At 45.5% G+C, this 13045-nt stretch overlaps 2 protein-coding genes across 2 annotated transcripts; one reads left to right on the top strand and one right to left on the bottom strand.

The window, feature by feature from the left end:
* The first annotated feature begins 5701 nt into the window (after window positions 1-5701).
* Window positions 5702-7311, top strand: LOC133895916 (U11/U12 small nuclear ribonucleoprotein 59 kDa protein-like). The gene is made up of 5 exons (XM_062336443.1): window positions 5702-5784; window positions 5894-6002; window positions 6118-6201; window positions 6317-6382; window positions 7062-7311. The coding sequence occupies exons 1-5, from the start codon at window positions 5702-5704 to the stop codon at window positions 7167-7169; spliced, it is 450 nt and encodes a 149-aa protein (XP_062192427.1). The 3' UTR covers window positions 7170-7311.
* A 3016-nt stretch (window positions 7312-10327) lies between these two features.
* LOC133895920 (uncharacterized) lies at window positions 10328-11868 on the bottom strand (the record flags this gene model as incomplete). Its single annotated transcript, XM_062336450.1, has 2 exons — window positions 10328-11255; window positions 11372-11868. Coding segments are annotated over 2 exons (783 nt in total), but the record flags the coding sequence as incomplete, so codon positions are not given.
* Between the last annotated feature and the right edge of the window lie 1177 nt (window positions 11869-13045).

Below are 13045 nucleotides of genomic sequence, written 5' to 3' on the forward strand. Positions count from 1 at the left end.
GACCGGATAGTCTGGTGCTTGGTTTGTGCACCGGAGTATTTTCCAGCAGAAGAGAAGATGAAGATCTGACCAGATAGTTCGGTGCTTGGAATGTTCACATCGGATTGTAGCACCGGAGTATTTCTTGCAGAAGCGACTACAAATGTTGAAGTATGAAGAACAACCCACCAGAAGGTCCGGTGCTCTGAAGATTATCTCACCAGAGTATTAGTTTCAGAGAGGGTTGAAGTGACGCGATCTGGCTCAAGACAACTCACCGGAGCATTATTTTCAGAGAGGGTTGAAGTGACGCAATCTGGCTCAAGACAACTCACAGGATAGTCCGGTGATGAAATTCAAGTATGTCACGTCCCAAATTCTTAATCACACAATTAAGCATAATCATGCTTCTTAAGCATTATATTTAATTTTGCATAATTGTATTTGGGAATACTAATGCACTTCGTTAAAAGTTAATTGGATGAGAGAAGAAATTTTGGGAGAGAAAATGGTTGAATTCGCAGTCAAAACATACTCCTTTATCTAACACGTGGGCCCCACACCTCACCCACTTCAACCACTCAAGTGGGCAGTCCCCACCTACCCCCCCCTCTCTCTCCCACCTGCTCCCACTCTCACACCCCACCGTGCTCTAACAGGCCACAAGGAAGAGCTCCCCCTCCCACTCAAGCTCTCACTCCCCCTCTCCATTTCTTCCAAAATCCGAGCTCAAGAGAGGGTTGAAGGTATACATATGGTACCATTACATTCTAGAGCTCATAAGCTACTCATCCATCTAATTCATTTTCGTTTTCTCGAAAGATTCGAGCCAGATTTGATGTCTTTTGGTGTTCTTGGTTGAAGCACAAGGAACACCAGAGTTCTTCGATTTCCCTCCGTTTCCTCCATTCCTCGGCGGTCACCCAACTCCACAGCATCTTGAGTAAGTCTCTTAGGCTCTCCATGGTAAGAATTCGTGATTTGGTTGATCGATTTCGAGTTTTAGCAAAGTTCATGAGTTTTGAAGTTTTGGACCAAAATGAGGATTTAGATGAGATTTGAGTTAGGAATCGAGTTGCTAGGTTGATGAGTGAATTCTAGACTCCATAAACCATCTCAAACATGTTCCTCTTTAGTTGGAAAAGATCGCAATTTGATTTGGCAATTTTTTCTCCAAAATCAGAGAAGTTCTAGGCAGTGTAGAGTATCCGCATAAAAGTGCGGATAGTCCACAAAATGTGGAGGTTCCGTATCAAAGTGTGGAGGGTCCGCACTTTCTGGGAAAATGACAATTTGAATTGTATTCAAGATTTTCTTAGGGTTAAGCTACAAAGTTAGTCTAGAACCCTTGGTATGGTATATGCGCAGGGTATGTAGCATAGATTCAAGTTTGAGGTTAAATCAATCGACGAATCGTCGAAAACACATTTTCAGCCCAAGTCCGGAGTGTCCGGACAAAAGTCCGGAGGGTCCGCATATGTCCGGAGTATCCGGAGAATTCTCCGGATAGTCCGGAGTTTGCCTGAGTTGCGCAATGTCCGAATGTTCCGCATAATTTTGTGGATAGTCCGCATATGTCCGGAGGTTCCAGAGAATTTTCCGGAGGTTTCGCACTTTTGGCAACTTTTCAAATTGGTTTGAGTCCCAATTTTGTTCTAACTCGCATATTTGCAATTTTAACATGTTTTGCGCATCTTATGGCATGTATTGTTACATTTCATCCATACTCATGGCATTACACGTGTTATTCTTCTAACAGAACGTTGAACCGACGATCCTGGCGAGCGAGGGCGATCCGGAGGCACCCCACCTTTGTGGGCCAGTGCATCAAGACAAGCATCTAACATATTGCACTATGCTAATTGAATTGAATAAAGTCTAAATATTGATAAATTATGCTTATTTATAGGTTTGTATGTATAGGAAGTCGATTTCGGGCTTTTATGGGTAGAACCTATATTGATTGCATTGTCTCTACCTTGAATTATTGTTAATCTATATCCTTGTAGCCTGGGTTTATTCATGATAAAGTCTAACTTAAAAGTGATGCGAGATGCTTAGCAATGCATAGGTCCTCGGTAGATGTCGAGTGGTGGAACGTCCCATCGTTCGCGAGCTATAGGTTAAATTACTTTCACAATGATTACCGTGTTGGGTTGTTGATGTTGGTTGGTCGAGTGGTGAGTATGAGGCGAGGTGTGAGCGGTGCTAGGAGGTGTTTGTCCTACCCGGATGTGGAGTTCCCCTAGGTAGGTCGGTAGAGGAAACCGAACACCATAGACCGCTTTGCGCCAGTTAAGTACCGATCGTCGGGGTAGTTGGCTTTAGTACTTACCTTACTCACCGCATGTCGATCTAATGGTAAGGCGAGCTGAATACCTTTGCAGTTGTGGCTTTGTGGGGCCTGAACCTCGACGATGTGTGCGGGCTGGCTTGTAAGTGGTACTAGTTTGCTCTGTGAGTAGTTCTAGTACCGTCGGGTCGAGCGATGCATGCCGCACACGGTTGGACTGGTTGGGAAAGGTTGACATAGGTATCCCCTTGTGTGCACTTTAGCAGGTGATACAAGCCGTATGATACCCGAGTCGTGTGGGTTCAGGAGTATCCTCTGCAGGATATATAAACAGTTCGAACTGCCGCGCTCTCGGTCATGAGCATGTTTCTGTCCATCTGCATCGGTCGTAGAGTTTCGAGTATGATTTGTGGTTCGGTATGTGGGAGATGGTGATGTGGGCACTTGTTACTTATTGATATACATGTTGTTTATAGTTACACTTGTTCGGTTGTTAGTTGCAAGGTAGTTTTCATATATTTTGGTTAAGATTCAGTCGCTCACACATATGTCAAGGAGGCTTAGTGCATATGTTTTACTTAACCTGTGGTTCATTCTTGCTAATGATCAATGCATAATCCTTGGAGTCGAGCTATGTATATGTGCTCTATATGGTTTAAGTCTTACGAGTACTTTCGTATCCAAGCCTGCGTTTTCAGGTACTCTTGTTGCTGAGGAAGAGGCGGTGTTTGGCTACTTCGTGCCCGTCGATGCGGGTGGTGGGAAAGAGTAGTACATCCTACTCTAGGTGGTCGTGCTTTTGTGATGGAGCCTAAGGGCATATGGCTCCATCCCCCTTTTGTTGTATAGCTTTTAGTCTTCCTCTGCTTAGTTTTTTTTGCTGGTTAGGAGTTGAGCAGGTTTTAATCTCCTCCTAACTCCCTTTTGCTGTAAATTATGATAACTTGTTGCATGTTTAAGAACTTGTAATATAATATTAATTACTCGCTCTTTTTTAAGCTTTGTTGTGATGTATATGTTGGAAAGGCATGTGTTTCGATCTTGGACACAAAACACGTGTCGGGACTACCGGGATGATATTCTGGTTAATCATCAAGGTTGTGATTATGAATAATGATCCTCTTGGTAATTAATTAGAATATTATTTGGACGGTTCCTCACAAAGTAACACCAGAGTATCCGGTGTTTATGATGACTTTGAGTGGAATTCAATGGCTAGTTTCTGATGGTGTACATACCGGATTGTCTAGTGATTGTATTACTATTGTCACTGGACTATCCGGTGTTAACAATTTCTGTGAGCCGTTGGGTTAACAGCTAGTTTGAGGGTTTAAAGCTATAACTAATTATCCACTCAGTCATTTGAAGTGGTGGTTGTCCAGAGAAATCCATATACACTATCCAAGCCATCTAAGTGCCTGAAGTGATAATCCAAGGCAATTAAGCACAACATTAGAGAGTGATTATTGCTTATAGGCCTAGAGAGAGTTGTAGCTAGGTGTTGCGACTTTGAGAGGGGATTAAGGAGTGATCCTAACTTGTACCAAGAGGTACGTCGATACATTGGAGTCTTGGTGACTCGCTGGCAAGCTTGTTGACCCTCTGACTTGGTGTTGTGCAGTGGCAAGGTGATTGTGCGGGGATGCGGAGACCCTTACCTTTGTGGCTCAAGCTCTGAAGTGATCATGACGGTAAGTGACTAGAAGAGAGGCTAGTGGTGAGACCTTGCTTTGGTGGTTTGGTGCCTCAAGAGTCGTGACCGGGAACCGGTCGGGAGCATATCCTTGGTGGAGCTCCAACGTGGACTAGCGGTGGCGTTTATGCCATCGATACCGTCGGAGGGTTAACTCCTATCGCAGGGATACCGAGGGGCCCCTTTTTAGAGATTCGGCCGGGGGGATGATCCTGAATATGTTCGCCGGAGAAATAAATGGGTATGAATGCGATGACCGGTGGGGTGGAATGATCTAGTGCGGAACGGAGTAAATACGCTGGTGTTTAGACAGGTTCGGGCCGTGCGGAGGCGTAACACCCTACTCCTGTATGGATACTATAAATGCCTTGAGAATGTCCCTCAAGGATGTTGCTGGTTACAAGAATGTTTGTCTATCTTAGAGCCTGAGGCTCCTTGTTCTTCGGTCTGCATGTATCTGCTGGCTTTGGGTGCTCTCGATCTTTTCTTCTCTGCTTGTGAGTAATTAATTCATCCTCCAGCCCCCTTTTGTCCGTTCTGCCGACGGCTTTAAATACCCGCCGACAGTAGCGTGCCCCGAACGGGCGGGCACGAGTTCCAACGTACCATAAATGGAAAGGGCGTCATCATCACCTCTGGGCGAAGTGACCGGGGGTGGAAAATGCGTCACACGCCCGGTCATCCGTCACCATAAATGCACTGGCAACAGGCGTCGTGGAGAGGGCCCACCGGGCAGCCGCAAAGCGGCCCGGCATGCCCGTCCTGTCTTGTTCTCCTACCGCAGCAGCACAACAGACGGAACGCCTCGGCCCTTACAACGTTATCCCAAGACGGGCTGGATGGCACGGGATGAGACCCGTGCATTTAATGACCCCACGCCCTTCTGCCAGAATGTGGCAGGAACTGACACCGAGCGTGGCGGGAGCAGTTGGAGGTGACAGGCCATGCACGCTCTTTAAATGCGGCCTTGGGCCTTTGACTGGCTGACACCTCATCAGTGGGCCCCTCGGGGGCCACTGTCAGGGGGCTCTCTGAGTCGTCGAGGAACCGAGTGCTCGGGGGTCACTGTTCACCTCCCCGAGCACTCTCTCCCGAGAATGCCCTTTCTTGTCCTCGGGGAACCGAGTGCTCGGTGGTACTGTTCACCTCTCCGAGCACTCTCTCCCGGGCACGCTTGTACGGATCCTCGGGGGACCGAGTGCTCGGGGGCTGCTGCACGCAACCCCGAGCACTCTCTCCTGGAACTTCCTTTAGTGGGTCCTCGGGATACTTGGGCGCCCAGGGGGCCACCGCTCGCGGTCTCGGGCACATTTCTCCCGGTACTTAGCTTTCCTGATCGTCGGGGGACTCGGGTGCTCGGGGGCCACCGCATACCTCCCCTGGCACTTTCTTCCCGGTACTTAGACTTCGCAGATCATCGGAGAACTTGGGCACTCAGGGGCCACTGACTGCGGCCCCAAGCGCCCTCTTCCGTAGGGATGAAAACGGAACGGGAAAATCCCGTCCCGTCCCGGTGCCGTATCCCGTTTTTTCCCGATCGTTTTCGTATTTTCGGATCTTATTCGGAAACGGGATGAAAACGGTATAGGTCCGGCGAAAACGGTACCGAAAACGGTTTGAGCTATTTTCGTCCGTTTTGCTATTTTTCCGTTTTTATGCGGGATATTCCCGTTTTCCTCCCGTTTTTCCTTCGCGGGATAAGACCTGAATACATAAACCCTAGCCCACTAAGGCCCATGTGCCGACGGCCTGTTAGCTTGCTACCGCCGCTTCCTGAACAGCTGAACCCCTATTCGGCTATTCCTTTTCGTGTCGCACTGTCGCCCTCACCCAGCCGCCAGAGCTCCGCCTCCGCGCAGTCGCCCGCCAGCCGCCACTCCGCCGGAGGCCAGACGCTCCGTAGACCGTAGCCGCACTCCGCCAGCCAGGCGCCGTCGCCCAGCCAGGCGCCAGGCGCTCCGCCAGCTTCAGAAATCCAAGAGAAATAAGCGGTGGAGGAAGAGAAAAAGAAAGCATGTCACGGAGCTTTTCCAGAAGGTGGTACTTATCGTTGCCTTTTACTGTTCATTATATTTGCGAAGACGTTCCTTTCACATCTAATCAACCAAAAATCCAACTATTGGATGACATCCATTGTCTTGATGTTTCACAGGAGTGTGCAGATTATGACAGAATCGACAAGGAAGCTGATGAATGGAGAGCTAGGCAAATAGCCAAGGACATCGCGAAACGCAAGGTACCTTTCATTTGTGAAAAATGTTGTTTCATTCGTAAGGATACCTTGTAGTAGGACAGCATTGTGGCTCCACGATTAAGTGATTAACCGATTCATTGGTATACATGCAAACCAGGTGGAAAGCACGAAACAGATTGCCAAGAAGAAAGCAAATGAGGAAAGGAAGCGTCTAAAATCTGAGGTAATATTGGAACCAAATTAATGCTTAGGGTGTCCTGTGAAAGTTCTATTCTCTGTGAGGACTATGTTTCATTAGTTGTCTGCAAGTGTATCTGCATGTGCTATTGAATACTAATACAACCTGATACTTGAGTTTGGATGAGTTAAGTTGCAAGCTATAAGTTATACCTTTATATTCTTGTGACCTGTGACCTTTCTCTAGTTTTCTTATGAATTTAGGAACCCTCTGAACTCTATTATCTATTTATCTGGAAGTTGCCATCTAAAACTTTGTTATATTTGCCTTTGAAGTGCAATCGAACTGAATTTGAATAAGTTAAGTTGCAAGCAAGCTTTAAGTTACACCATTCTATTCTCTAGTTTTATGAATTTAGGAACCCTCTGAACTCCATTATCTCTTTATCTGGAAGTTTCTATCTAAAACTATGGTATATTTTTCTTTGAGGTGCAATCCAACTTCTGCGCCATCATTCCACTACCTTCCTGCTTGCTACCCCTCCCTCCCCCAAGAGTTGTTATGCAATCAAATAATTATTGTGTAGTTGTTTGAGTTGCTTTATTTATATTTTAATCTACTAATGATTCTATATTTGTATGGACGTTTTTTAGTTAATAGTAACGGCATAATATTCTTGATTCCAAATGAACTAATTTTCTCAATACAAATCTTCCACTTTCAGCTTGAGCTTGCCCTTATGGTTGAGAAACTACAGGAGCTTCGCTCTATAAGAGTTCAAAAACCGAAGAAGCAAGGCAAGATATTCTTGTTTACCTATTGTTTTATTTAACCTTCTCTGTTTCACAGTATATGTCTGGTAACCTTTTGCTAACAGATCAATTAGGTGAAGTAACTAGAAAATGATTAATAATTGGGTCATGTTTACCCTTATTAATAGATACTTTAATGGTTAACCACTCATTCTCTCTCACACAGCCTTGGAAGCATGGCCAGTGGTTGGAAAAAATGCAATGGCTACACTTTATTTCGTAGTGGACTTGCATTGCAAAAGGATAATCCCCAAGAAAATGTACATGTACTAAAACAGATGGAGTGTTATCATCACATTGTTTTCTGACTTAAGGTCTTAAGGACTCAGCTATGTTGTTCAGATTCAGGCATTGCAAGCTGAAGCACACAGGCCTAACAATCCTCTTTTCTTTTATTAAGAGAAAAGGATATCTTATTAATTATGCTAATAGCATATCTGTGCCTACCTGTATATGATACTATTGGCAGAAACTCTTATAAATCCAGTGTGCTTACTGGCTTCTGCAAGACTGCAAACCTTGCTCTTTGCGTCGGTGGTGTTGATTTTTCTTTTTAATTAGTTCAGTTGAATTAATCTAAATATCAAGAGATGGATATGATGAATGATGCTGATGAGTGATGAGCTGTCGGCTACGTGGAAGAATATTTGTCTATGTATTTTGCACTTTTGCTATCCTATATTCCTATTAGGCTATTATTGTGACTATGTTGTGTCGGTGTGTGAATTTATCTATTTGTGACTCATATGTCATTATGTGAACGAACACGGTTGAATGTGGTGTACTAGTGTGACAGTATTCAAACATCTAGTGTATGAAAATTGATTGGTTATATCCTGTTTGAATTATCGGTTCCCGACCGATACCGACGTGTTTCCGTTCGGATTAATTCGTTTTCGATATCCCGACATTCCCGAGTTCGTACCCGTTTCCGACTTTCCCGTTTTCGATTTCGTTTTCGAGATAAAATGTGAAAGTGAAAACGGTTAGAGGGTTTTCCCGACCGTTCCCGTCCGTTTTCAACCCTACTCTCCCGGGACTTAATCTTTTTTACCTTGCGGAGGAGACTCTGCGGGATGGCATCACGTGGCGGATTGCTGGCCTGGCCTCGGGATTTAGGGACCCCCGGTTCTTGATTCACCGACAGATATCATGGGATAAAAATCTCTTGTGCCGAGTTTGTTCTCTCTACCTTATTTACGCTTCTGCATTTACATTCTTGCAATTTAATTTCCTAGAATAGTTTGCTAGGATTGGCTATAGGTTGCAAAACTCTTTGAATAGTATAGTAGCCACACTAGATAAATTTAGAGCACATTTAGATAGAAACTAATATCTACGTTTACAACTAGATAACATTATTCTACTGTGTAATATAAACCTATACTATCATTAGCGACTAGGGATAAAAATGAAACGGGAAAATCTCGTCCCATCCCGATATCGTTTTCTATATTTTCTCAGCCGTTTTCGTTTTCACGGGACTTACACGGGAATGGGACGAAAATGGGACGAGGTAGCCGGGAAGCGGGAGCGAAAACGATTTTGGCCTTGTCCCAACCGTTTTTGCAGTATCCTGTATTTAAGCGGAATACTCCCGGTTTTTGTCCCGTTTTTGGCCCCCAGGACCGAGGCCCAATAGCAATAGTGCATCCGCCGAAGTGTCGAACCGTGTTACCAAGGCCCAGCGCCCAGACGAGGCCACGAGGAGCCAACCTAACCCTAGCCACTTGCCCACCTCTCCTATTGGCTGTCGTCGCCACTCCTGTTGACTGCCGTTGCCACTCGGCAAGTCGCCATTTCCTGCGCGACTGCACTAGTCTCTCGCCGTCGTCGCTCGTGCCATCGCCACTCGGCAAGTCGCCAGCTCGCCTCCTGCCCGCTCCTGCGCAACTGCAGGAGTCTCTCACCGCCGTCTCCAGCTCGCTGCCCACCCGCTCCTGTGCGACTACGCTGCCGCATGCCCGCGACGAGCTGCTGATGGCGCCCACTGGAGAAGCCCCTTTAGGCTCCAGGCCACCGGAAAAGTTTTTGGGCTTAGGCCACATGCTCCCGTCGCCACCGCCGCCACATTCAGGTACATCTTCGACTCTTCGATTCGATTGCATGCTCCTCGGCTCCTCGTAGGTGGATTCGTCCGTGTTTATCCTGGATCCACACCCATGTATCCATAGAACCTGTGATTACTGATGAAGTGATGCGCCCATGTGTGCTCCTCGCAAGTCACTAGAGATTGTGGGAATTCTGTGATTAATGATGAACTTTTTTTATCAGATTACTGATGAACTGATGATACATTGATACTCATGCTATGTTCTGCCATGTGAACCTGATGAAATAATTATTGGTCTTGATTTGTATGTTTAAGTCATCCGTGTGTAGTTCCATGTAAAAATACATTGTTGATCATAGTAATGCTCCTTACAATGAACATATTTGCCTGCAATTCTATTACAGCTCTACATTCTCAGTTCCATGTAAAAATACATTGTTACAGCTCTACATTATTTCATATTTGCCTGCAATTTAGAGATCTATATTAGAAATTGAATCCATTTGGTAATAGTAGTGGCTCTGAATATCTTTATATTGTTGCTTCTTGTCAGGATCCAAAAGGAAGGCAAGCCAAAATCTCCTGTTCTTTTTCCCGACCGTTCCTGTTCATTTTCATCCCTATTAGCGACTACTTTTGTATTACAAATTGTTTGTTGCTCTTTGTACATGATGTTATTGCTATTTACAACCTTCGAACATGATTATGACTATAATATGACTGTTGTTTCAATTACTGTAATATAAACATGTCGTTGTTGTTTATCTTGCTGCTATCGTTGTGTCTGCTCAGTGTTGTGATAGTATTGTTGTCACAACACTGATGTCTCCAGCGATGTCAATGGTGCAATTTTTGCACATTTCTGTGGTTCAGTCTCTTTCTATGTTTAAATATCTAATGTTGTATTACATTCAGCATTTATACAATTTTTTGCATTCTTTCTGCGTGGCCATGATAAATCATATTCTAATATATGAAAAAAAATTCCAATCTCCAATCAATGGTATTGGAATATATAATATTACACGGGGGCGCGGCAACACCGCACTATTATTCTAGTAGTATCCAAAGTGGTGTTAATAAAAACAAGAATATATACTCCCTCTTATCACAAATATAAGTCCATATATCTTTCCATCTAACCCATTCATACATATATTGAACATAAGGTAATGCTCTGCGCAATCAAAATGTACATTCATTATGTTGTTACAAAAAATAGTACATATAAGCAGAAATATATTAATCTAATTTGGATGCAAAGTTAGCAACTAAGTAATTCTGAATGGCAAATAAAATATTCATGAATACTGGAGGTGAGGCGTTACTGCGTTAGTATGTCCATTACTAAGCAAACCATGCAGTTGTAAATTGCATTGGAAAAGCAAATTTAGCGCATCAACATTATAAACATATACTCTTGCGAACAGCTAAACCGGTTGATAATATTTCTTTTTGTCCATGGTATAGGTAAAACATATTGAAACCAAGGTATATAAGCACAGAAGAACCAAAAGCTTTATACAATCTCCAACCTTCAGAATTCATCTCTCTTCAGTGATAGTGAGTTTGAAACTTTTTTGCCACTAATAACTACTGAAATTTTTGCATAGCTTGACAGTGTTCGCTTTCTGAATCATTGCAATGAACAGCAACAAGAAGACCCAGACAAGGGCCGTGTCAATAAACGATGCAGTGCCAAAAAGATGAGTTAATTCAGATATTTGTCCAAGTACTAATTAACATTTTACTATGGTAAAATAACCGCTAATGTACAATGGTGAGTTTGAAACTTTCAAAACAGTTATAGTGAGTTGAGAGGTTAGTTATCGTCATCAGGAAAGATGACTTACAGACAAAACAATGATGGCAGCGTGGAGGTTTGCCATTTTGACAATGAAAGCAATATCTAGGAGCACTTCCTTGTTCCTCTGAAGCGGGTAATGAAGGATCCCCACTATCTTCAGCATCATGTCTCCAGTTTTTAGATACAGCGCCAGGACCATCAAATAGCACTACAGAATCAATGCAAGCAGCAGAAGAAACAAGATCCCTGAAGAAGTTTAAACAAGATAAATCAAATATAGTCATGGCCCGTTTTTCTCATAAGTTGATGCTAGCAGGTAGCGACTATAAATAATTCAAAGGTGGTCGACAAAGATGATGTACCCGGAGAGGATGCATAAGCGAGCGGATCCAGTGGAACCCGAAGACGAACAGCATCGTGCGCGGGCGTCCGGACCGCAGCACCGCGTCCACCCCACAAGCCGGGCGTCCACAAACAGCGTGCACGCACGGCACACGAGGTAGTACGCGAGCACACTCGCGACAAAGCGGAGCAGGAGCAGGACGGCGCCAGCCACGCCGCGTGGAGACGAGGTCCATGGAGCACGGCTGCAAGCCTGCGACGGGAACACCGTGGTCACCGCCGTCGTAGCCCAGCGCTCGAATCCGGCCGCCGCCACCCCAGCACCCGGATCCCGCCGTCGCAGCCCTCCCAACGCCCGGATTCGGCCGCCGCCAACCCAGCGGCCGGATCCCCCTCCCAACGCACAGATCCTGTCATGGCTTGGAGAGCCAGTATATACTCGTTGGGTGCAGTTGACACCAATAAATTTTTGCAGCCAAGTAATAGTATATATGCATTTAATTAGTATGAACCCATTTAATTAGTATGAACCTGCACACTGGACGCACCGCACGCTGCACAGCAATTCAGCACCACGCAACAAAATCCAAGACTCCATCGTCTCGTCGTCTCGTCGCCCGTCGACTGGACGGCGAGCTCGGCCGGAGCCCCCGTCGTCTCCTACTCTCGTCGGCTCGTCGCCCGTCGCCCGTCGACTGGACGGCGAGCTCGGCCGGAGCTTGGCCGCCGAATCGCCGACGAGCGGCCAGTAGCGGCGGCGAGCGACGCACGCAGGTCGCGGGAAGCCGGGCCAGCGTCTCGGCGAGGGAGGCTGCGCAGTTAGCCAGTGACGGCTCGACGGTGGTGCGGCGGGGTAGCTCGACGGTGGATTTGTCTCGGCAGCGACGCAGCGTCGGATTTGGGGGCGGCGGCGCGTGCTGCTGCTGTGTTGTGCTCTGTGTGGCTGTGTGCTCGGCTGGGAGAAGGGAGGGAGCAGAGAGGGAGTGAGATTTGAGAAGGGGGAGTGAGCTTTGTGCGTCTGTGTTGCCCTCTGTGTCCCGGAACCTTGATTAATCTAGGTTATGAAACGATATTTCTCAAAAAAAAGATCGATCATTAGGTCCAGATAATGATGCAGGCACTTCAAAGCCACCCCTTAGACGCAAGCAATCAAATGCTGCTGCTCTCCCAAAGCCTTCTTCTATTCAGTGAGAAATTGAGTTAGATGAACTGCCTTATGAGCCGGTTGATCAGAAGAGAATTTCAGAGTACCTAAGAAACAAGATGAGATTAGGCAAAGATATTTAACCAGGGGACTTTATAGGCCAGCACCTGATTTTGATTATCCACAGAGGGTCATTAGAGATGATCCACGAAGATTTAATCCAGAATGGTTTCAGGAATATGGTGGTTGGCTTGAATACAGTGACAAAGTGCATAAGGCCTTTTGTTTCTGTTGCTACCTTTTCAGAGATTGCCATGAGGGACAAGCTGGGAATGATGCATTTTCAATTAAAGGTTTGAACGGTTGGAACAAAAAATACAGACTAGATACCCATATGGGTAAGGGTAATGTTAATAGCTTTCACAATATGGCAGTGAAGAGATGTGATGCTTTGATGAATTAAGATCAATCGATTCAGGTTGCTTTCAATAAGCAAACTGATCTTACAAAAAAGGATAATCGAATTCGGCTTAATGCTTCAATTGATTCA

Source organism: Phragmites australis, chromosome 16, assembly GCF_958298935.1.
Source record: "Phragmites australis chromosome 16, lpPhrAust1.1, whole genome shotgun sequence".
Taxonomy (NCBI): Eukaryota; Viridiplantae; Streptophyta; class Magnoliopsida; order Poales; family Poaceae; genus Phragmites; species Phragmites australis.

Bases quoted from the DNA above. Each gene is read 5' to 3' on its own strand.
- LOC133895916 (XM_062336443.1), top strand. From the start codon at position 5,702: ATGTGCCGACGGCCTGTTAGCTTGCTACCGCCGCTTCCTGAACAGCTG. The intron at 6,202-6,316 runs GTACCTTTCATT...CATGCAAACCAG, and splicing joins AGGACATCGCGAAACGCAAG to GTGGAAAGCACGAAACAGAT. The intron at 6,383-7,061 runs GTAATATTGGAA...TTCCACTTTCAG, and splicing joins GGAAGCGTCTAAAATCTGAG to CTTGAGCTTGCCCTTATGGT.